At 41.2% G+C, this 24,531-nt stretch overlaps 1 protein-coding gene across 19 annotated transcripts in view; it reads left to right on the top strand.

The window, feature by feature from the left end:
• Positions 1–24,531, top strand: part of DNMBP (dynamin binding protein) — a 117,013-nt gene that overhangs the window by 69,300 nt on the left and 23,182 nt on the right. For 13 of the 19 annotated variants that reach the window (XR_016388142.1, XM_089898005.1, XM_089898007.1 and 10 more), the window contains 7 exons: positions 13,855–14,048; positions 14,892–14,991; positions 21,356–21,503; positions 22,212–22,229; positions 22,596–22,795; positions 24,120–24,212; positions 24,380–24,510. Coding sequence is in view for 18 of the 19 variants with exons in the window: in XM_089898005.1 (XP_089754131.1) it covers positions 13,855–14,048; positions 14,892–14,991; positions 21,356–21,503; positions 22,212–22,229; positions 22,596–22,795; positions 24,120–24,212; positions 24,380–24,510 (884 nt within the window). In the remaining variant the exon portion in view is untranslated. Of the gene's footprint in view, positions 1–9; positions 7,297–13,854; positions 14,049–14,891; positions 14,992–21,355; positions 21,504–22,211; positions 22,230–22,595; positions 22,893–24,119; positions 24,213–24,379; positions 24,511–24,531 lie in introns of those variants that run through there. The other 6 variants (XM_030764557.2, XM_022569068.3, XM_022569072.3 and 3 more) reach the window with 4 other exon arrangements.

The following is a 24,531-nucleotide window of genomic DNA, read 5'->3' as shown; positions in this document are numbered from 1 at the left end:
AGTGGATGACTTCTCTGAGGATGGGAATGGCTGGGGAAAGCACAAGCGTCTGAGAACTGGGCTTAGGGGACGCCCACAGCGTGGGACAGGAGGAGGAGAGATGGCAGGAACACTAGGGGAGGGCAGAAGAAAACTGGAGGGCATAGAGTAGGAGAGAATGGCCAACACTTTCAGATGCTGCAGGGAAGTCAAGGATGATGCCGTGGGTTTGCTGAGGTTATCGGTTGACTAAAAAGGCAATATTACTGGCATATAGTGATGACACAGAATTAATTGCAAAGGATTTAGATGGGGGAGGGAGGGCATGAAGACCACTCTTTCAAGACCTTGCATAGAAAGCATCAAAGAGGTGTGACTGTGGCTGAGGGGGGCACAGAGTTGAACAAAGTTTTCGTGTATTTACTTTTTAAAATCAGATGTCAGTGCTTGTTTGAAGATAGATGAGTAGGTAGGAAGCAAAGAAGAGGGAATGAGAAAATATGTGGAGGCAAAAGGAAATAAATGAAGGGCCCTATTTTGTCAAGAGTTGGGAGATAATCGAAGCTTTAGAGAAAGTAAGGCAGTCCTGCCTACTGGGATCATGTGTGGTAGTCTCAGTAAGCTAGACTCTGCTTTCTCCACAAGCTGTTACCTACATTATTTTTATGTAATGTTTCATCATTGATAAAGGAATATTGCTCTGGGAAGATCCCAGGTCTCTGTAAAAGCAACAAGATAACCAGGAAAGGCAAGAAATTGAGGTAGGATAGGAAGAGGCAGTATTCTAGGGCATTGTCATTCCTGTGGACCTGAGGATGTTGAAGGGGGGGCAGTGGGAGGGGGGTGAATTCAAGCAGCTGACTTGCAGTGCCACGGCAGGCCCAGCCTTCAAAGGAATGTTGGGCTGGGAGCTCAGAAACTTGACACTCCCACCCTAACACAGAGTTTTCCAATTTGATATTTCCTGAGAAACCAGAAAGTGCCCGAACTGTGTAAACATCAGGCTGTCAAGTCACAGGGGTGTGACAGTGCAATGCAAGTCATTTCTGGTGGGAAGATACACATTTGTGTACATGGCCGCACAGCAGGGAGCAGAGCTAGATTCTAGATCACGGACCTCATTCCATGGTGTCAAGAAACCCCTTCAAATCATAAGCTGAGAGGAGGCAAACAGATGAAATATATTGCATTTCGTTGAATCTAAAACACCATCTATTGTAAGACACTGAATAATTTATGTAGCATTAGAAAGAAAGAAGAGGGAATTCCCCAGTGGTCCAGTGGTTAGGACTCAGTGCTCTCACTGCCAAGGGCCCGGGTTCAATCCCTGGTCCGTGGTTGGGGAACTAAGATCCCACAAGCCGAGTGGCATGGCCAAAAATGAAAAAAAAATTTTTTTTAAATAAAAATAAATAAATTTTAAAAAATTTTAAAAAAGAAAGACTTCTAATTAGAAGCCTTTTTTTAAACTAGGTCCTTTTAAAATTTAATTAATTAATTAATTAATTTTTATTTTTGGCTGCCCCAGGTCTTAGTTGCAGCACGTGGGCTTCTTAGTTGTGGCACACGGGATCTTCGTTGTGGCATGCAGGATTTTTACTTGCAGCATGTGGGCCCTTAGTTGCGTCATGTGGGCTCTTAGTTGTGGCATGCGTGCAGGATCTAGTTCCCCAAACAGGGATCGAACCCTGGCCCCCTGCATTGGGAGCGTGGAGCCTTATCCACTGAACCACCAGGGAAGTCCCTAGAAGACTTTAATTAACATGCTATTGATTGGAAAAGACATTTCCATTTCTGAAATGTTAAAATATGAAAAAGTGCGCATCTTAGCATCTACTGAAATATGGAGATGCTTCCACTTACCATTGACCTCACAGCAATACTTAGACAAAAATTATTGTAGAATTCCTCTAGTCCTTTCCTCAGTGATTTGGAGATATGGAATTCAGTTTCCTCTGCTCTCCACCCTCTGCCCCTCAGGGGAAGATTGAAACCTTATTTACCCCAGTGTCATAGGTATGGCAGCTAAGTACTTAAGACAAACAAAAATTAGGATATTTAATGATTTTTTAAAATCTTTGCATAGTGTTTTTCATTACAATCATGCAGAACAATGTGTAGGGCACTCTAAATAATAATAATAATTGGTGCCTTCTCTTAAGTGCTGGTTGCTGTGCTACCTACTGTAAATTAGGTACAGATTAGGTATGCAGAAAAGTTCAGTAGACTCTAATCTCCATGATGGCAGTGAAGGTGGTGTTTCCAGACCCTTACATAGCATACAGTAGGTACTCAATGAATATTTGTTATCCAGTGAAATATTCTATTTGAGGGCACAGAACATGTACATCAAAAGATAAACAGTAAGTATTATTTTGTGTTGTTACCCAAGAAGTAAAGTTTAGAGAAAAGAGTAATCCGAGGACTAGAGAAGCCTTCATCTAACTGGGCTAAAAGGACAGTAGGTAAGCAGAAAAGCACAGAGACAAGCTGAGCTTGTTATGTTCAAGGAATAATAAGGAAACAAATACTTAAAATATGTTGTGCTATGTTCCGTAATAGCACAGACCTCGGGGAGGGGAAGTGACTAACTGCCCAGGTTAGTCACTAAGTGACACACTAAGTGACACTCCTTGTGGAGCTAGTTAGAGACTAGTGTAGTTATACCAAACCAAGAGGAGTAAGTGAAGTAACAGAGTAGGAAAGTACATAAGATTTTAGAGCCTGGAAGTAACCAAAGAGGCTCAACTGCTCTGTTATACACACCTGGAAACAACAGCCCAGAGAGGCTGTGTAACATTTCAGGTAAGATGGGGGCAGGGCTAGACCCCAGATCTTCTGACTTGTAGTCTGAGTACCTTAATTCACTGAGGCTGCTGCCCTCTCAAGATCTAGAAGCAGCTCCACATATGTCCCTAGAAGTGGAAGCCAGGGGAGATATAGGGGAACAGAGTGACTATTGGGCTGCCGAGAGCTCATTGAAGCCTGTACAGCATGAATGACTGGGGTCCCGGGGAAAACCCAATTTATGTTCCCTCATATTGAGGTTTTGTTTTTTTCCCCAGGTTTCAGCTAGAAAATAAGATAGTACTAACTGATATCCTAGGCTTAATCAGATTTTACCATAAAAATATTGGATCGCACTTGGAAAGAATCCTTATTTTGAAAGACTGGGTTCACCCTTTTAAATTAATGTAACCAAAATACGTAATGCTTAAGTTCATTCTATTTTGTATTATTGTTTTGTTTCATGAATTTATGTCTAAGACCACCTAGTTTCACCCCACTTGGTTTGCTATTCCTGAGGACCAGACAGATGAAATGACTTGCTTGAGATGGAAGAAAGCTTTAGAGGGCTTTTCAGCTTTCTGTACTTTGCCCCATCTCCTAGCAGTCTGCTTGGTAGCTCTCTATTCAATATTTTCATATATTTTTGTAATTAAAACTTTGAACGGGATTATAACTCAGATCAACTGGTTTTTGTTTTGTTTTGTACACAGTTCTAAAAGATACATAAAATGTGAGAACAAGTGGAAGGAATAAAAGTAAACTAACAGAAGCTGAAGAAAATCTGGTTTTCTAGAGTAGGATAGAAAAATAACCAGAGGGTCCTGTTAATGAGCAAAATTTGAGACATCACTGTAATGTTATTATCAAAAATGGAAATACAGTGCAGGAAACAGCCACACTCATCAAAAAGCCATGCAACCCAGAACAGGCCTTGACATTTGATGGAAAGCAGCGGCTTGAGATGCTAGTTTTGAATAGTTATTAGCTGCGTGGTCTCAGGCAAGTCATTTCATTGCTTTTTGCTCTCATTTGAAAAATGAGAGCAATAATACCTTCCTTCAAGAGACCTGGTAAATAAAACATCAGATGTGTGTCTGAAAATAAAGTTTTCATCTAAAGTTTTATTGGCTGATTGTAATCAAAATTTGCTTATTAAACAGTGATGGTTTATTTCTAATTATTATTTTACAAAAACTATCTTTGCCTTCTTGGTTATTTCACTTCTGCTGCCTAAAGATTCAACAATAATAATAACCTCATAGTTTTAAGCACCCTAACAGCACACCTTTCTAGGATTTGGTGAGTGTTCAAAAATGGTGTTTCAGAGGATCTAGTGTTAATTTCGCTATCCTGGCAGCATAAGAAGTTGCAGACTCTTGTACTCTGGGCACTTGACTCTTGTTTGCTCTTCTTTTAGAGGCCAGGGTAGGCCCTGGTAGAAGAAGGGGGAAATGGGCTTCCCAAGGTGGAAACCCTCCCAGCAGGGATTGTGCTGGATGGAGGCTACTTGCCAAAATAGGCAAGGCAGTCACTGAGCTAAAGGCACAGGGAAAGTTTTTTCAGTTACTGTTGAGATTTAGGGCCAAAATATAATAGATCCTTCCCTGAAGTCTGGTGATCCGGGAAGAGTCTGCTATGAGTCCTACAGAAAAGTCAGGGACCACAGTGCTGAAAGTTTAACATTGAGCAGGATAAACTTTCTCCAAATACAAGTAACATAGGTGCTGAAGGAAAAGAAGTGGTGGGGCTAGGTGGGCCGGCTGGAGTGATGTGGTCACATGGAAAACCAGGACTTAATGATCCCCTACTTGGCCTGGTGGGAATATGAACAAATTTACAAAGATCGCTTCCTCTCAGAGTTTTCTAGACAGATTGCTAAGCAGGTGGGGTTTTTTTTTTGCTTTTCTTATTAGACTAGCAGATTGTTATTTCAAGTGTTTTATTACCCATTTTCTTCAGCAATTTGAAGGGATTAGGTCAGGAAAGAAATCTCAGATTATAAAAAAGTGAGGAAAGAATTTGAAAGGGATTTAACAGGGTAATTGAGAGAGGACAGAGTAGTAGAGTGTTCTTGTTGTATAGCACATGTTCTTTTTTCCACCTTATTATTTGTCATGTCAATATTATATGTTCACTAGAGGAAAACTAGAAAATACAGTAAGTTGAAAAGAAAAGAAAAAAATCAGAATTTTGTCACCAAGACTTTTTCATTTTCAAATATGTGCATTGAAAATATTTTTCCCTTTTTAACAAAATTGCAGTTCTTTCACAAACTCTTTTGTAATCTTTTTCCATTTAACAACACACATGAGACAACGTTCTGTATTAATGAATATAAATCTGTATCTCAGTGGCTGTAATAGTATTCTGTTATGCAGATACACAGCAATTTATTTAACAGGCCCCTTTTGGGAGAAATTTTGGTGGTTTCTAAATTTTCTTTATGCACTGATAAACATCCCTTCACTTGCACATAATTTCTGCCATAAATTGTCTGGAATACTATTGAATATTTACTGTGTATGACACTGCTAGATTTGATTCTGTCTGGGGGATTATTTACGTTATACTGAGTAGGGTTTTACAGCTATAATGATGTGAACATATGTATATGTGATTAAATACATAATTGTTCACAGTCTTAATGGTGGGTGACCTGTGGCTATACAGAGGTTAAGTGTGCTTTAAAATCACATCATTTTATCATTAGCTACCAGGTGGTCACCAAAACCCACAAGTAGATTTCCAGGTCACAGTTCCCAAGATTTGCCTGCCTGGAAAAAGCACTAGAGGCAGAGTAGCAATTGCAGGCTCTGGAGCCAGTGTGGGCTCACATCTTCCACATACTTGGCCAGTTACTGAATTTCTCTTCATTCATCAGTAGTGAGATGGGGACGATAGTAGGATTGTGATGAGGGTTAAATAAGCCAGTATTTGTAAAGTGCCTGAACAATGCTTGACACATAGAGTAAGTGCCATATAAATATGTGGTAAAATTTAAAGTTAAAAAGAGCTCCATTCGATGGTGGAGGGAAGCAACAACCCGGGAGTTAGGCACCATCCAGTAAAGCCTCAGGAGTCAATGGTGCCATCCTAGCAGCAGTGGGATGGCTCTTTACCAAAAGTTCTTCTCTCAGATTGCTTAAAATTTCACTAGTAGAGATGAATCTTGGCTAGCATGACAGTTTGTCTTAAATTACTGGCAATACATTAATAGATTCTTGTGAGATTAAAGAGTACTGATTCACCTCAAGTCCCCATTGATCCTTCTATCCCAAATCCCAGTTCCTTCTCTGAGGCAAAACTCGCTGAGAAGTGTAGTGTATTCTCTTCCCAGACCTTTTTCTGTGCACTTACATATTATATGTGTGTATATGGAAATATGTAGAGGTTTTTGCATGTTTTCTCTCCTTTTTTTTCTCTCTCCTCCTCTTCTTCCACCTTCTTTTTTTAAACAGAAATGACATGTTGTTCGGCAACTTTCTTTTCCTCACTTTCTTTTAAAATGTAAATGTTTGTGAGCTGTGAGCATGGCTCCCAATTCCAGTGAATTACTCTGTGCTGTTCTCGCTGTCCTGGGACCAGCCTGGTAAGATCTGCATTCTGATGGCTTTAGGGTAAGGTACCTAGAGTGGGTTGGGGGTGGGGAGAGTGAGGCCTGTGCCTGGCCAGGGAGAGGGACTGCCTGCCGAATGAGAGGTCCTAAGGGCAGAAAAGTAGACAAATGCTGCCCCCTTTACATCCTTGCCTCTTATCATAAGACTGCTTCCCTGAAAAGAGTACCCAAAAAAAACACAATATGTAGCAAGGGGTAGGAAAAAGAGATAAAACTTGTGATTAAAAGCTCCTGAAGTGGGCTTCCATGCTGGCGCAGTGGTTAAGAATCCACCTGCCAATGCAGGGGACACGGGTTCAAGCCCTGGTCTGGGAAGATCCCACGTGCAGTGGAGCAACTAAGCCCGTGTGCCACAACTACTGAGCCTGCGCTCTACAGCCCACGAACCACAACTACTGAAGCCTGTGCGCCTAGAGCCCATGCTCTGCAACAAGAGCAGTGGAAGTGGAAGCCCATGCACTGCAAGGAAGAGTGAGCCCCTGCTCACTGCCACTAGAGAAAGCCCGCACGCAGCAACAAAGACCCAACGCAGCCAAAAATAAATACATTAAAAAAAAACAAACCTAAAAAAAAAACAACTCCTGAAGTGGAGTTGTGGCTGTTTTAGGACTAGGAAAGGAAAGCTAATAGGGAAAAGGCATTGAGTCTGAGCAGAGCTGGGCCCGCTCTTCTGCATCTCAGTCCAGGAAGTGGAGGATTCCAGCTCCGTCCTTTAGAACAGGCCCTGTTGTGATAGCCTGGAGGACTCGGGACGATTCATATGTAAATATGGGAAAGCCTGGGGGAAATGCCTACCCTATTCAAAGGATTTTAGGGGGTTGTGGAGCATTCCAGAGCTCTGGGAAGATTCTGCTCTGCCTGCCAGCCCTTCCACCCGTGGGAACATTTGCACCAGAATTTTGGCGCTGCAGGTACGTTCCAGGGTTGCTGGAGCCTCACAAAAGCAGGTAGAACAGTTAGCCGCCTCATTCAAGTGCCGCTTGGGACCTCGCTGGGGTTCAAAGATTTTCCCCAGCAAAGACGGAGCCAGCTTTCAGAGGCAAGGGAAGAGTGAGCGGCTTTTGGCTTTTCTCTTTAACTCTGCTTTGGAATGTGGTTGGTAGAGTTGTGGGAAGCTGCAGGTTAACTGAATCGCTTCCTAGGAACACTGAGGTATGAGCCTGGGACCATGCACTAACCTGAGGGGGTGAGGATATCTTGAGAAGGAGTGGAATGGGGATTTTGCGGGGGAGGGGATGGGGTAGGACAAAAGAAAAAAACCAACCCATCCCTAATTGCTTTATCACAGTAGTAAGTTTGTGCAGTCAGCACCAGGTCCTAACGCCTCCCGGGCCGCCCTAGGAAGAAAGTGGGGCTAGTCTGCAACTTTTATTGTTAGGCTGGTACTGGGCCTCAGTTTCCTCCATGTGCTTCTGCATCCCCAGATTTTATTGTTCTTATAGAAAAGTGGAACTAAAGTAATGGTATCTGAACCATTTCTCCTCGGTGCATTTTACCTTAACCTGGAACAGGTAGCATTTTCTGGCCCGTTGTGGGCGAACTAACTTGTGTTGAGTAATTACCTTGTTTAATTTGCTCAACAGTTCTGCAAAACAGGTATTATTATCCTCATTGTACGTATGAGGACGTTGAGGCCCAGAGGTGAAAATGGACTTTCTCAGGGTTCCCCCAGTTAAAGAGTGGGGGAGTGCGCGATTCAAAGGCTTTCCGGGTGAGTGAGGGGCCCCCTCTCTCACTTTGGTGTCCCAGATAGTAAAATTGTTGATCATTTTTTTTCCCCTAGGGTATATTTGGAATAATGGAAAAACAGTTTTACATTTGCAGCTATTTCAAGCCAGGTATTCCTAGTTTGATTTAATCCTTGAGTATTAATTCATGTGTGTGTGGAGCCTGGAGGTCACCTGCATCTTCAGAAGCACCTAGCATTTTGTTAAAACTGCAGATCCACCCAGATTTGCTGAATCAATCTCAGGGGTGGTGCCCAGGAAACTACAATTTAGCAAAAACACCCCACAGGGATTTTTGATTGAGCTAAACTGTTTTCCTTTTTGTTTTTTAAAGTCTGTTCCAGAATTTATAAATCCACCTGCAGAGAAAAAATAGCATGCTGATATTTTAGAAGAATTGTTACCATTTCTTTTTCTCTTTTTAAATATAAATAAAAATCTAATTGTGTCTCTTAGGTTGTAAGTTGCTGACTTCTAATTGATGAGTGCTTGCTGGTATTTTATGCTTTCAAGTATTATAATTAATAGATCTTTGATTCTTGAGAGATAATAGTTTCCAGGGAATTTTTAAGATTTGAAGCAAATAGGCCCTGACCTTTTAAAATTGAGATTCCAGGCTAGAGAGGCAGAATAGTGCAGGATTACGTGGATTTAAATACAGGATTTGGATTTAAATATATTTAGATTCAAATTCCAGAACTGCCATTTACTCACTACATAGGCTGGGACAAGTTGGTCAGTCTCTCAAAGGCTAGGTTTTCTTATCTGTTAAATGGGAATAATAATACTACTTTAGAGTTTTGATGTGAATATTAAATGAGTTCAGGGCCATAACACGTAAAGCGCCTAGCATGTGGTAGGAATTCAGTGAGTGTTCTCCCTTTCCAGAGCTTTTTAGTCCTGTGTTTAAGGTGAATTTCTCTTCTCAACTTACAGCTTCTGAAACCATATTTGAGACTGAAATTCTGTAGCTTTGAAATCACGAAGAAAATTTAAAATAAGGCCATTGAAAATCAATTTTTTGTACACTACAATTAATTTAATCATAATTTACTTAATTTCTGATGAAATAAGAGTTATGCTTGAAATTTTGTCATTCTACCAAAAAAAGAGAAATATTCTAATTATGTCTTTAAGTTTTATTTTGAATAATATCAAATTTATAGAAAATTGCAGTGGTACACAGATCCTCCTTTATTCACATTTGCCAGTATTTAACATTATGCCATATTTTTGTTTTCATTTTCTCTCTCGCTCACTTTCTCCCCCCTCTCTCTACACACACACACACACACACACACACTTGTTTTTCTTTACTGTTTGAGACTAGGTTGCATATATCATGCCCCTTAGTAAGTGCCAGTGTGTAATATGGATATTTTCATACATGACCACAATAGATGTGCCATTTCAGGAATTTTTTTTATTTAAAAAATATTTTTAATACAATTTTTAAAGGTTACTTTCTATTTACAGTAATTCGAAAATATTGGCTGTATACTCCCGTGTTGTACAGTACATCCTTGAGCCTATCCTATACCCAGCAGTTTGTGCCTCCCACTCCCCCACCCTTTTATTGCCCCTCCCCGCCCACACTGGTAACCACTAGTTTGTTCTCTATATCTGTGAGTCTGCTTCTTTTTTGTTATATTCACTAGTTTGTTGTATTGTTTAGATTCCACATATAAGGGACTTCCCTGGCAGTCCAGTGGTTAAGACTCGGAGATTCCAATGCAGGGAGCGCAGGTTCAATCCCTCGTCAGGGAGCTAAGCTCCCATGTGCTGCATGGAGCGGCCAAAGAAAAAGATTCCACATATAAATGATATTATACAGTATTTGTCTTTGTTTGATTTATTTCACTTTGCGTGATTCCCTCCAAGTCTATCAGTGTTACTGCAAATGGCAAAGGTTTGTTCTTTTTTATGGCTGAGTAGTATTCCATTGTGTGTGTGTATATGTATACACACCACATCGTCTTTATCCATTCATCTGTTGATGGACACTTAGGTTGCTTCCATGTCTTGGCTATTGTAAATAATGCTGCTATGAGCACTGGGGTGCATATATCTTTTTGAATTAGTGTTTTTGTTTTTTTTCAGATATATACCCAGGAGTGGAATTGGTGGGTCATATGGTAGTTCTGTTTTTAGTTTTTTGAGAAACCTCCATACCGTTTTACACAGTGGCTATACCAGTTTACATTCCCACCAACAGTGTAGGAGGGTTCCCTTTTCTCCACATCTTTGCCAACATTTGTTATTTTTGATCATAGCCATTCTGACAGGTATGAGTTAATATCTCATTGTGGTTTTGATTTGCATTTCCCTGTAATTAGTGATGTTAAGCATCTTTTCATATGCCATCTGCATTTCCTCTTTGGAAAAATGTCTATTCAGTTCTTCTGCCCATTTTGAAATAGCGTTTTTTTTTTTTAATATTTATTAATTTATTTGGTTGCACCAGCAGGCTCCTTAGCTGTGGCATGCAAACTCTTTGTTGTGGCATGCATGTGGGATCTAGTTCCCTGACCAGGGATCGAACCCAGGCTCCCTGCATTGGGAGCGCAGAGTCTTCTCCACTGCATCACCAGGGAAGTCCTGCGTTGTTTGTTTTTTTGATGTTGAGTTGAATGAACTGTTTATATATGTTGGATATTAATCCCTTATTGGTCATATCATTTGCAAATATTTTCTCCTTTCAGTAGGTTGTCTTTTCATTTTGTCAGTGATTTCCTTTGCTGTGAGAAAGCTTTTAAGTTTAATTAGGTCCCGTTTATTTTTGCTTTTATTTCCTTTACTTTAGAAGATGGATCCAAAATATTTTGCTGCAATTTATGTCAAAGAGTGTTCTGCCTGTGTTTTCCTCTAAGAGTTTTATAATATCTGGTCTTACATTTAGGTCTTTAATCCATTTTGAGTTATTTTTGTATATGGTGTTAGAGAATGTTCGAATTTCATTCTTTTACATGTAGCTGTCCATTTCAGGAAATTTTTAATTGGTTTAATCATACACCCAATCTATAGTCTATATTCCAGTTTCATCAGCTTGTCCTATTAATGTCCTTTGTAGCAATTTTTTCCCCAGATCAGGATTCAGTTCAGGATCACACATTGCATTTATTTGTCATCTCTTCAGTTATCTTTTCTTCCTTCTTTCTTTCTTCCTTTTTTTTTTTTTTTTTTCTCCCTGGCTGTGCCATGTGCATGTGGGATCTTAGTTCCCCAACCAGGGATGGAATCCACACCCCCTGCAGTGAAAGCTTGGAGTCTTAACCACTGGACTACCAGGGAAGTCCTTCAGTTACCTTCAATTGGGAATTGCTCCTCAGGCTTCCTCTTTTATGACATGACATTTTGAAGGATGCAAACCCCTAGGTTTGTCTGATGTTTCCTCAAGATTCATTTCAGATTATGCATCTTTGACTGTCTTTCTATATAGGGATATTGTGTTACTTCTAGACCTGACATTTGGTAGCACATGATGTCTATTTGTCCCTAATTGGTCGTGTTAATTTTGATTACTAGGTTATGGTGTAACCCACTTCGCCACTCTAGAGTCACTTTTTCATTTTTGTAATAAATAATTTTTAATAACTAGTTCAAAACTATGTAGATATCCCGATCATCATCAAAACCCTACCACCAACACCAGAATCATTCACTGATGGTTTGTTCCTGAACCAAATTTTATTCCGATGATTGCAAAATACTGATTTTTCTAATTCCATTGTTCTATATTTATTAGCTGACATTCTACCATAAGAAAGAGCTTTCTCTTCTCCCCCATTTATTTATATACTTATATACTATCAATAAGAGCTCGTGGATTCTTATTTTAGTCAATGGATTACAATGCTTTGCTGTGCTTAGTTATTTTGATACTCAAATTGTACAGATTTGGCCAGTGGGAGCTACTTCAAGTTGGCTCCATGCCCTTTCCACATGAAGAATTCTGGTTCCTTTTACTGAAGAGTGGTTTTTAGAAACCAGAATCTGGGTTACACTTTTTAAACATTGGAATTCCTAAATTCTTAGAAGGAGCAGTGGGGAAGGTTTTTGGAGACTAAAATCTGCTGTGAAAGCCTAGTTTGAACACTTGTGTTTTTGCTTCTTAGATCTGGGTAAAAATATTCTTGTAATCAAACTCAGACTTGCTAGTATGTTTACTTACCAAATTTGTCATTTTTTAAAGTGGATCTTAAGGAATTTGAAGTAAACAGCAGAGATGGCTTCACTGTTGAAATTTTCTCAGTTGTTTATTTTAGCATTTAACATTCATTTTAAATGAACAAATGCCATCTCATGCATAAGATAATAGTTCTCTCCTCATATGTATCTAAGTAACAGGTATTTGTAAAAGCTAATGACAAAATACATATTTGTTTTCATTCTTAGATCATGTGGTGTTCTATAGAGGCTTTTTTTTTATTGAAAATACTATTAAAGAACTTCCTACTTATAGGACATTTGTATCTTCTAGGACATTTGAAGTAGCAAAACTTGCTTGTGAGTCTTCATTAATGTTTTTTTGGTTGTTGTTGTTGTTTTATAAATTTATTTTATTTTTTTATTTTTGGCTGCGTTGGGTCTTTGTTGCGGTGCGCGGGCTTCTCATTGCGGTGGCTTCTCTTGTTAGGGAGCACAGGCTCTAGGCACGTGGGCTCAGTAGTTGTGGCTTGCGGGCTCTAGAGCGCAGGCTCAGTAGTTGTGACCCATAGGCTTAGTTGCTCCGCGGCATGTGGGATCTTCTCGGACCAGGGCTCAAACCCGTGTCCCCTGCATTGGCAGGTGGATTCTTAACCACTGAGCCACCAAGGAAGTCCCCTTCATTAATGTTATGATAGGGAGAATCTAAACAGTTTTTACATATTTTATTACATGCTAATATTAATCCACCATCACAGTAACTGGAATAAGGTGGGCCCTACAGTCACCCAGATCTCAGACAGATAATTCCTACCTAATTTTTGTCTTTCCCTTAGTTGGCATTATTATGTTCCCCATAATATTATTTTTAATGTGCTGTATCAGTATTTGTAACTTCCAGCTTGGTATTTCTGCTGCTAAGTTCACGAAACGGGTTTTATACCTAACTAAGTGAAAGCAGTTCTTTTAATTTATTTATTTATTTATGGCTGCATTGGGTCTTCGTTGCTGCACGTGGGCTTTCTCTAGTTGTGGCAAGGGGCTACTCTTCATTGCAGTGTGCGGGCTTCTCACTGTGGTGACTTCTCTTGTTGCGGCGCGCAGGCTTCAGTAGTTGTGGCGTGCGGGCTCAGTAGTTGTGGCTTGCAGGCTTTAGAGCACAGGCTCAGTAGTTGTGGTGCACGGGCTTAGTTGCTCCGCAGCATGTGGGATCTTCCTGGACCAGGGCTCGAACCCATGTCCTCTGCATTGGCTGGCAGATTCTTAACCAAGCAGTTCTTTTTAAGAACAGCACCTCTTTCAACCTCTTTCCCAAGGAGGTTGTAGACGCTGATTTGTCCTCATAAAATGGGCCAGCTACTTGTTTTTAGGACAGATTCTAGAAATGGTATCGCAGATGGGAGAAGTTCTTTCTGCAGGGATGGCTTTCTAAGCTCTTCATCTTCGTGATTAGAACTGACTTGAGGATCAGATTTCCTGATGATTGACAATTGCGAGACCTTTGGTTCTCAAAGAATGTGTTCTTTTCAACTGAAACTATTGCAGAGGCCTGCTTTTACACCCAGAGCTACTGACCAGTTCTCTTTTCCTTTCTAGAAATGACACTCCTCTCCTCCCAGTCTTCAGCACTAGTGGCCCCTTCTGGGTCTGTGTCCACTGAAAGCCCAGAGCAGAGGATGCTGGAGAAGAGAGCCAAGGTGATAGAGGAACTTCTTCAGACGGAGAGAGACTACATTCGGGATCTGGAAATGTGTATGGAGCGGATCATGGTACCCCTGCAGCAGGCACAGGTGGGAACTGTGGGAGAAAGTTAGCTTTGCCTTGAACGTGGTTCTCTAAGCCTGATGCATTAGGGTACGGGAGCTTTCACCACAAAGATTTATTGGGTTTGAAATAAAATTTATTGGGTTTGCTGCTCTTAATTCAAGGGCCCCAGTTTACTTAAGCGTTCACCATCCTGTCACTTATCAAGTCCATTATTAACTTATTAACTTAAGTTACTGCAATAATTCCTAGGACATTTCCTGTTTCTGTGGCTCCTGAAAACAGTTCCAGTGAGTCTGGGATTGTCACTTTACTGGGAGGCTGTGCAATAATATAATGAAGTCTGGGGATGGTGGGTTACCTGGCTGTAGCACCTGATTGTATAAGGTTTATTCCAGAAAGTCTTACTAATATGTGTATGCTAGACACTCTCTTAGATGCCGAAGATAGGGAAAAAACATTATTGGTATCCCAGGGATTTACAATCCTATTGCTTGTTACTTGACCACTTGGGCTCAGCTTGAGTGTGGACTTCTGGTGCAGTCACTCACAGAACTTCTCTAGGAAGTGGACGGCGCCATCTGATTTTGGGTACTGGGTGGAATTTGTGTCCCAGTACAATTATAGAAATTGGTTCTACGGTCATTTTACTATGGTAGTAGGGGAGGGGGGAGAAGAAAGTAGTTGGATCAAGGACAGATGGTGACTCTAAAGGCGATGTTAGATGTTCCCATTCTGGAAACTTCGTGAGAGTGAGTGAAGATAACCTTGAGCAGCTTTTGTATCATCCTTTGAAGAGATGTTCCTAATGTGAATGATATGCCATTAATTTTATTTCTATGCATCTTTGTTTTGTTTTCCTTTCTCAGATACCAAACATTGATTTTGAGGGACTTTTTGGAAATATGCAGATGGTGATTAAGGTCTCAAAGCAATTATTGGCTGATCTGGAAATCAGCGATGCCGTAGGTATGAGCCCCTGCCATTGTTTCAGAAGCAGGTTTTTTTGTTTGTTTGTTTTTTTAATTTCATAGGTAGGAGGCAGGGGAAGAAGGGCCCAGCTGGTACTGAGTAGTTTTGTTAGGAAAATTAAGTGTTAATTACTTAGTTCGAAGGTTATTTGGCCCCTGCTTCTCCTTTTATATACCTTGAGGTGACAGAGGATGCTTGCAATAGAAGAAATTTTTGTTGTCACATGATATGATGTTTTTCAGACCAACAGTTGCAGCCTATTTGTGGGTCATGAGATCAGTTTAGAACCCAGTAACACAGTGGGTTTATCTTACAGCTAAGGAACCAATCACACTTAGATAAACTGCAGTATTATAGCAGGCCTCTGGCAGATTCGTCCAACTTTGTACAGGAAGAAGACATTGTTATTCTTGTCAGGAACAAACCTGCCGTCTGTCCAGGAAGGAGAATCTATCTCTATCTTCCAAGGCTTTCTGTTTATATAAACATCCTTGGAAATATAATCTGGGACAAGAGCTGTCCCAAGTCATGTAGAAATGCCGTGGAGAATTGATCTTCAAAAAGTTGCCTTTCAGGCTTCCCTGGTGGCGCAGTTGTTGAGAGTCCGCCTGCCGATGCAGGGGACACGGGTTCGTGCCCCGGTCCGGGAAGATCCCACATGCCGCGGAGTGGCTGGGCCCGGTGAGCCATGGCCACTGAGCCTGTGTGTCCAGAGCCTGTGCTCCGCAACGGGAGAGGCCACAACAGTGAGAGGCCCGCGTACCGCAAAAAAAAAAAAAAAAAAAGTTGCCTTTCTTGGGAATTCCCTGGCAGTCCAGTGGTTAGGACTCTGAGCTTCCACTTCAGGGCACCTGGGTTCGATCTCTGGTCAGGGAACTAAGAATCCCACAAGCCATGTGGCCAAAAAAAAAAAAAAAAAAAAGGATGCCTTTCTTTATTTATAGTCTTATTAATAAAAAAAAAAAACTACTGAATGGTCTCTAAAAAAAATTAGCACCCAATATATATTTTTCCAATAAAATAAAATAGAAAATATCAGAATGTACTGTAAATAATAACTATAGTTTTTTGAAACTTTTTCCCAATTTTTTGTATATGTATACTGAGTCACGATTTCTTTTTTTATTAATTTATTTTATTTTTGGCTGCGGTGAGTCTTCATTGCTGCACACGGGCTTTCTCTAGTTGCTGCGAGCAGGGGCTACTCTTCGTTGCGGTGCGGAGGCTTCTCATTGCGGTGGCTTCTCTTGTTGTGGAGCACAGGCTCTAGGCTCGTGAGTGTCAGTAGCTGTGGCATGTGGGCTCAGCAGTTGTGGCTTGCGGGCTCTAGAGCACAGGCTTTGTAGTTGTGGCGCACGGGCTTTGTTGCTCCGCGACATGTGGGATCTTCCCGGACCAGGGCTCGAACCTGTGTCCCCCACATTGGCAGGCAGATTCTCAACCACTGTGCCACCAGGGAAACCCTGAGTCATGATTTTAAATGTATTTATTCATGTGGGTCATTGTCAAAATGTTTGAAAAACAATTATTTCTTATAAACAAGGGAATTGTGTTAGTTATCTATTGCTGTGTAACAAATTATACTAAAGTTTAGTGCCTTAAAACTAGAAACACGTTAGGTCACTTTCCTGTGGTTCAGCAATCTGGGAGTGGCTTAGCTAGGTGATTCTGGCTCAGGGTCTCTCATGAGGTTGGAGTCAAGCTGTTACCTGGGCTGCTGTCATCTGGGGCTCAATCAGTGATCCAGTTCCAAAAGCTCACTCAGCTCATCAAGCCTCGGTTCCTTGTCATGTGAGCCTCTTCACCATCTTCATGACCTCAGGACATGGCAGCTGGCTTTCCTCAAAGTGAGTGATCCAAGAGGAAGAGGAAGCTCAAGATGGGAGCCAGTGTCTTCTTTTTTTTTTTTAATTTATCTTTATTTTTGGCTGCGTTGGGTCTTCATTGCTGTGTGCGGGCTTTCTCTAGTTGTGGCGAGCGGGGGCTACTCTTCGTTGGGGTGCTTCTCATTGCAGTGTCTTCTCTTGTTGCAGAGCATGGGCTCTAGGCTTATGGGCTTCAGTAGTTGTGGCTCGCGGGCTCTAGAGCGCAGGCTCAGTAGTTGTGGTGCACAGGCTTAGTTGCTCCCCAGCATGTGGGATCTTCCTGGACCAGGGCTTGAACCCGTGTCCCCTGCATTGGCAGGAGGATTTTTAACCACTGTGCCACCAGGGAAGTCCCCCCAGTGTCTTCTATAACCTGATCTCAGATACTACATACCATCACTTCTGCCATATTCTGTTGGTCATACAGACCAGCTCTGGTGCCTTGTGGGAGGGGGACATCTTATCACTTTGCTATATTATTGGAATCATAGTGACAAGATGCTACCACAGTTCTAGCCATTCCACTACACACATCACAACATCTAGCAGAAGGAAAAATTGACCCTGTGTCGTTTAATAGTAAGCAGCCTTTCCAGAGCCCCCTCACCAGAATTCTCTTTGTTTCTCATTGGCCAGAGCTGGGTCACATGCATATGCCTACACAGATCACTAGAGAGGGGAGTAGGCTCATGATGTTGACTTAGGCTAGGTGGTGTTGACCTGACTCACCTGGGAGAGAAATGGACATAAGAACAGTCACGGCTCTGCCCTCCTGCAGGAATGGCTGTGGGATGTTAGGTGATAGTGCAACTTTGTTAACATTTCTCTGGTATTTATTGTACTCCACACACCCTTTCAAGGTATGTCAAGCTTTATCACACTTGTTGCCTACAACAACCCTATGAGGTTTAGCTGCTATTAATCTTACTTTACAGATTGGAAACTGAGACTTACAGCAGGAAGTAATTTGCTCAGGGTCACATGGCTAGTACTTGATGGGACTGACATTCAGACTCAGGTCTTTTCTGTCATCTCTGCATAGGCTGTTAAATCCTGTACAGAACAGCTGCAAGAGAAACTGAAGCCTGGGGTCCTGCTCTCAGTTTAATTGGAGAGGTCAGAGGTCAGGGAGGTTGAGGAAGAAGAAGCACACATTGATTAGAGGTAGCCATGGTGACCCCATTTTTATAGGGGTCACCCTATAAAGCATAAAAGCCAATTTATAGGGTTTCATAAGGCACTTGAAATAAGTATCTGTAGGTTATTAATTTGAATTATGAAAGAAATGAGAGAAACTGGTATCTGAAAGGAATTAATTATTAATCAAACATTTTTTCAATTTATTTTATTACCTGTGTATTATGACAACAGTAAAAAGAGGAAATGAAAACAGAATATCCATGATCTCACCCCCATACAATATCAGCTGTTAATTTTGTTTCTCCCTTCCCCTTCTTGTCCCCAGACAACCGAGGATTTAGGTAGCCGACTGAGATGAGCTGAAGGCATGCGGAGGATGGGGGAGGAGAGGGCCTAGGAACCGTCCGGCTCAGAGCTTTACAAGGAGGGACAGTGTGCAGTGACCGTGGTATGCAATAGGCGAAGCCGAGGTTGGATGAGAGCACCAGCCTGGGGGCTCCAGTCTTGGTCCACCAGGAGGCCAAGCAGTGCATTCAGTGGGGAATTAATAAAGGACAAGGTTTTGAGTGTCTGATAAGGGAAGGTTCTGAGAAGTCAGGGAAGGCAAATTAAAGCTTCGCTGAGCCACTAGCAAAGGGCAGATTGACATGAATTGCATAAGCAATGTTTTATTTTGCTTAAGTTTAATTTATTTTAATATATAATACATATTTTATTATTATATATATATATTTTTGTTTGTTTGTTTTTGCGGTACACGGGCCTCTCACTGTTGTGGCCTCTCCCGTTGCGGAGCACAGGCTCCGGACGCGCAGGCTCAGCGGCCATGGCTCACGGGCCCAGCCGCTCCGCGGCATGTGGGATCTTCCCGGACCAGGGCACGAACCCATGTCCCCTGCATCGGCAGGCGGACTCTCAACCACTGCGCCACCAGGGAAACCCTGAGTATATTTTAAATGTAACTTATTTTTAATACATTCACATGGCACAAAATTTGAAAGGTACCAAGAACTGCTTAATGAAAACTCTTCTGTCTGTCCCCTGCCACCCAGCTCTTCTCAACCAGAAGCAACTAATATTACCAGTTTTCTCATATCTCCTTCCAGAGATAGTTTATCATAACAGCAATTACATATGTATTTCTCTACCCTGGTCCCCCATCCCCATTTTAAAAATTTATATAAACAGTAGCATACTATTCAAACTGTTCTGCACTACACCTTAACTCCCCTTTTAATAAAAGTATGCCTTCCAAGCAGTTTTTATGATCCAGGAATAAAAATGGAAAAGTATACAGTGAGGGAATAACTTGGTGAAAATCCAGGGTAATCCAGGATGCTGGAAAAAGCATCATTGAATTAACTTATAAGCCTGATTGGAGAAGGATTCTAGTTACAGCCAGGACAGGGTCCACAGGGAAGGAGAGAATGGTAGGTGTTCAGGACTTGGATGATTTAGAAGACGAGGAGGTTGAGATGAGGAAGAAGTACAAGGAGACTCTGGATATGTAGTAATATCTAAGGAACTGGCTTTTTTTTATTATTTTAAGCATGTCCCACAGAAAGAAATACATTTTACCTAATGACCAGGATACATGTTTGTGTGTGTGTGTCTGTGCTTACTTTTACTGTGTTCAATGTTTTCTGTTCTTTTCTATTCCATTTTATTTCCTCAAAAATGTGTTGATCATACCCATAAAGTAGATTCCATGACCCATTCATGGGTTTTGACCCAAATTTGAAAGACACTGTAAATTAAGTTGTAGCTTTGTTAGTTTGTAGTTGATGTAGAAGAGTCACCATTAGGGAGGGTAAAACCCATGAATGGAGGAGGTACAGTGTAACCGGTGTGAGAGTGAAGGTTCTGGGAGTGCTGGTGGGGAATGGATACGAAGGGGAGAAGACAGGCAAATACCGGATGGTGAAACTGGATAAAGACGTTGGTGGCTCAGGGATTCCAAAGTGGCCCTGAACATCAAAAGGAAGCAGCCCCACTCTTAACTCCTGTGCCTGTTGAGTCACAGGATTAGACAAAGAAAGGCTGCCAGTTGGACGGCAGCACGAGTGTGGTTTGTATGGACACAGTCAAGGCTCTCTTTTGGAAGGAGCTATAATCAAGGAAATACATTTCATTTAAATAGAAAGTGCTCTGCACGAGAATAGGGAATTCCATAGGACACAACATGGAGGGAACAGAGGTGACCTTGTAGAGAAAGGGATGGGGTTCCCTGAGGGAAGGGGTTTATGCCCATAGCGGCTGGGAGAAGTAGTTATAGGGGAAGCAGTAAGTAGGGTCATATTTTGAGGGAGGAGCTCAAGGATGAGAGGATGTTGTCTTTTGGGGAGCAGTGCAAGCTGAAGAAGGAAGGACCAGGTACACAGAGGGAAGAGGGGCAAGAGGAAGAGCAGTTTTAACAGTTCAGGGAATCGGCACATTCAGGCAGCTGATCTAAATGAAATTGCTCCGGGGAAGTTTGGTTAGGAATTATTCCTATGCCCAAATGGCGTAGACCCGGGGTCCATGAGTAGATTTCAAGTACTCCACCAACGTGTATAGAAGTTTCTTTATTTATAACAGAAATTTAGCATTGATTTAAGGTATGACTGTAGGGAACAGTGACTTTGTCACCAACTGAAGTCACCTGCTCGTATCACATTAAGTTGTTGCAGTATCTCAGAATTCCAGCAATGACCAGAAACAACACGTTATACCAGTTTCTTGTGTCACTCATCATACTTTGAAATTATGGTGATTATTAGATTCATTGCTATGTTTTGCTATTCAGTGCTTTATAAAGAAGTACATATATTATTATATCATAGATTCAGAGGGTTTATATTTATATAATATAGTATTGATATATTTATATATAATTTATATTATAAATTAATGTATTTATTAATATGATAAACTTCATAGTCTTGTGTATTTATGTGCAAAGAAAAGGTTGGAAGCTGCTGCCATAGAAGGATCTCTTCACCCCTGTGGAGATTTGGGGCTTAGAGAGCTGAGGGGTCTTTACAGGTTCTGATCACATGTCTATATGGAGAGTACTTGCAAATGCCTTACTCTGCCTGACGGAAAAGGGACTGGACTGTTTCAGGGACCAGCTGTGTGTGTGTGCATGTGTATGCGTTCTGAAAAATAAATACGTGGATGAGATAGTTCTCTTAAGTTTTGCTTTAAGTAGAATTTTAAGCTGTTACATGGAAATATCATATTAATTTGAAGGATAGTCTTATTCTCATTTCTTGTGATAGGATTATCTGGTATTAAAGTTTGGTTATATACCTTCCATTTAGTATGCTGAGAAGAAAGTTACTAAAAAACACTGTATGTTTGTGTATATTCCAAAGGACCGGTGTTTCTTGATCACCGAGATGAGCTTGAAGGAACATACAAGGTTTATTGCCAGAATCATGATGAGGCCATCTCATTGCTGGAAATATATGAGAAGGATGAGAAGATCCAGAAGCATCTTCAGGACTCCTTGGCAGATCTTAAGTAGGAGTTTTGAGCACTTCATTCCATCATAGCTCTTCAGTTCTGCCTTTTGGAAGTCACTCCCATGTCTATGTTATGGATCTATCATATTTTAAACATAAGTGATACATTATCGTAGGTCCTATTATGTAACTTGCCTTTTCCCATTCTGTATCATGGAAATCTTAAGTAGCTTCCTGCTTGTAGTTTTATCCATTAAAATCACTTTTATCTATACACACAAAGTATTAAGTTAGCATTTTCAGGTAAGAAGCTGCCAGGAAGATAGTTTGGTCCAAATGAGAGAAAAGGTAAGAAGATAAAGTCAGTTATTCTTGACCATCAGGTTAGAGTCTCCTGTCTTAGGGAGGCGGGCTATAAGGATATAATATATGTCTTAATATATTAAGACATATAATATTATATATTATTATATACTTATATAATATATATTAAGACATATAATATATGTCTTAATATATATTATATATTATATAAGTATATAATAATATAAGTAGGTCAAAGTGAAGTTAAGGGCTTATTGACTTTTTTTAATAGACTAGATATGCCACCATAGACATTCACAATTCCCCTTCTGTCCCATGTGGTTTTTGTCTGCCCAGCTAATAGGCATTAGTTGGACTAACATGTTCTGAGAGGAATGTGAAAATCAGCATCAGTATTTTCTTTAATCAGTTGTTTCTTCTTTTCATGCTCACTGCCCTGTAGGAGCCTGTACAATGAATGGTAAGTTCTTGCCACTTGTTGCAGAAGCTCGTTTCATTATTTTCTTCCTTTATAGACAGAAACCTAGAAGTAGACCTGCCTTGCTGTATTTTCCTCCGTAGCACTTACCACCAAATGACACTTCATATAATGTTTGTTTGATTATTGTCTGCGTCTTTCCACTAGGGCAGGGACTTTTTTGGGTCACTACTAAATCCGCAGCACCTAGAACACTGCCTGGTGTTTATTAGGTGTCCAGTAAATGTGAATGAATTAAGTTGGGAAGTAGGGTGAAAGAACGGAGCTATATTAGGAATAACAAATACTACCTGTAGGCCCTGTGTTACTGACAGTTGACTGAAGTCTCTGTTTTTCCTTTTCCTGAAGGGGATGCACAAATTATATTAACCTGGGCTCCTTCCTCATCAAACCAGTGCAGAGAGTAATGCGCTACCCACTGCTGCTGATGGAGTTGCTGAATTCCACCCCCGAGTCCCACCCAGATAAAGTGCCTTTAACCAATGCAGTCCTTGCAGTCAAGGAAATCAACGTTAACATTAATGAATATAAACGTCGAAAGGACCTGGGTAAGAAAAGCATACTTGCTGAAAAGGAGGTATACCCTTGAGAATGTTCTCCTTCTCAAAAGAATTAATTACTTCACCAGAGGTGGACAAGCAGATGGTAGGTGATAGGGCTGTGATGAAGAAATGGTAATAGAATTTGGGGAAAATGAGATAATGAAAGAAAAAAAACAGTGATCATAATAAAAGCACAACCATGCATGTTGGAAATAAGGCACCTGTGATAAAGCGTATAGCAATGAGTCTTTCCTAAGAGGTATAAAGACCTATTAGAGAATGGCTGATCAGGAGAGTTCCTTCAAGCATGAGTGATTGCCTTCTCAACTCATTGAAGGCAGTCCTTTTCAGTCCATGCTTATATGTGTTTGCTCCGCACATCTGGTTGGATATTTCAGTGTTTCCACTTAAGCTAGAACTTTTTTGTGTTCTTTCAGAAGACCCGGGTTTGCCCACCTCCCTGGTCCCATCATCAGTCCTGCCTCTGGTCTGTGCCCCTCCCCTCCCCCACAGAACTGTGCAGTCAGTTGCCAAACACCCTCTCTTTCTTCATAATATAGAACAAACTGAACCATTTCTTTTGTCTCATCAAATCTCTTGTTGAGGCCTTGATTTTGAACACTCAATGAGTATAGCATGGTGACCATGCTAAACTGATTTATTATTCATATCCTCAAAGAATCTATAATATAGCCTCTTTGCCTGTCTCTCCACTATTCTCCATATTTATCTAAAATCATTTTCCCCTTCCGCTTCAGCCATGACACCCGTGTTTAATGTTGACTGTGGATGTTAAAGCTCTCTGGCCATCTGGCCCTTTGTCTTGGTTCATATCTCCTCATGTAATGTCATCTTCATCTCCTACAACAGTAAAGTGTGCCTTTTTGCTACCACCCAGCCTTCCCTTGCTACCCTTTTACTCTTATTTCCAGGCTTTTCTGCAGACTGTGCCTGATGCATGACACATAGATTAATCAAAAACTCCTGCATAGCATTTCACTGTGAGACGATTGTATATAAATATCTCGTTTGTATATGAGACCATTTAAGGTGGTCTTATAAGTCAGGTACTGTTACTTTCTACATCTTATTGGAAAGGAAAATGGGGCTCAGAGAAGTTAAGTGGCTTATTTAAGGCCACACCTTTTTTTTTGGCCATACCCCATGGCTTGCAGGACCTTAGTTCCCTGACCAGGAATTGAACCCAGGCCCTGGCAGTGCAAGTGCGGAGTCCTAACCACTGTACCACCAGGGAATTCCCTAAGGCCACACCTTGATGAAATGACAGACCCAGGCACTGAACTCAGGTTTCCTTGACTCCAAATCTTAGGCTCTGTTCCTGCTCTGTTCCTAACACCTCTGCGACCTTCCTTCCTCGTCTCTAACCTTCTCCAGTCTGCGCACAGTCTCTGCTGTTGTCCAGGTATCCGATCTGTCCATAAATGGTGATTTGGATTAACGTTTTGTGTACTCAGTTATAAGCTCATTGAAAACAAGCACTAGCTCTAGTTTGGGTTGTTAGTCTCATTTGTAGTCTGTCCATGCTCAGAAGAGGGCTTTCTTCACTCACCAATTTGACTCACTCCCCAGTCCTCAAGTACCGAAAGGGTGATGAAGATAGCCTCATGGAGAAAATTTCTAAACTGAACATCCACTCCATCATCAAGAAATCCAACCGGGTTAGCAGTCACCTGAAGCACCTCACTGGCTTTGCCCCACAGGTGAGGTTCCTGCGCGTGAAG

The sequence above is a fragment of the Delphinapterus leucas genome, chromosome 16 (assembly GCF_059928025.1).
Source record: "Delphinapterus leucas isolate spDelLeu-1000000601 "Yukka" chromosome 16, BTC_Dleu_Yukka2, whole genome shotgun sequence".
Classification (NCBI taxonomy): domain Eukaryota; kingdom Metazoa; phylum Chordata; class Mammalia; order Artiodactyla; family Monodontidae; genus Delphinapterus; species Delphinapterus leucas.
This window is presented reverse-complemented; position numbering and strand designations above follow the sequence as displayed.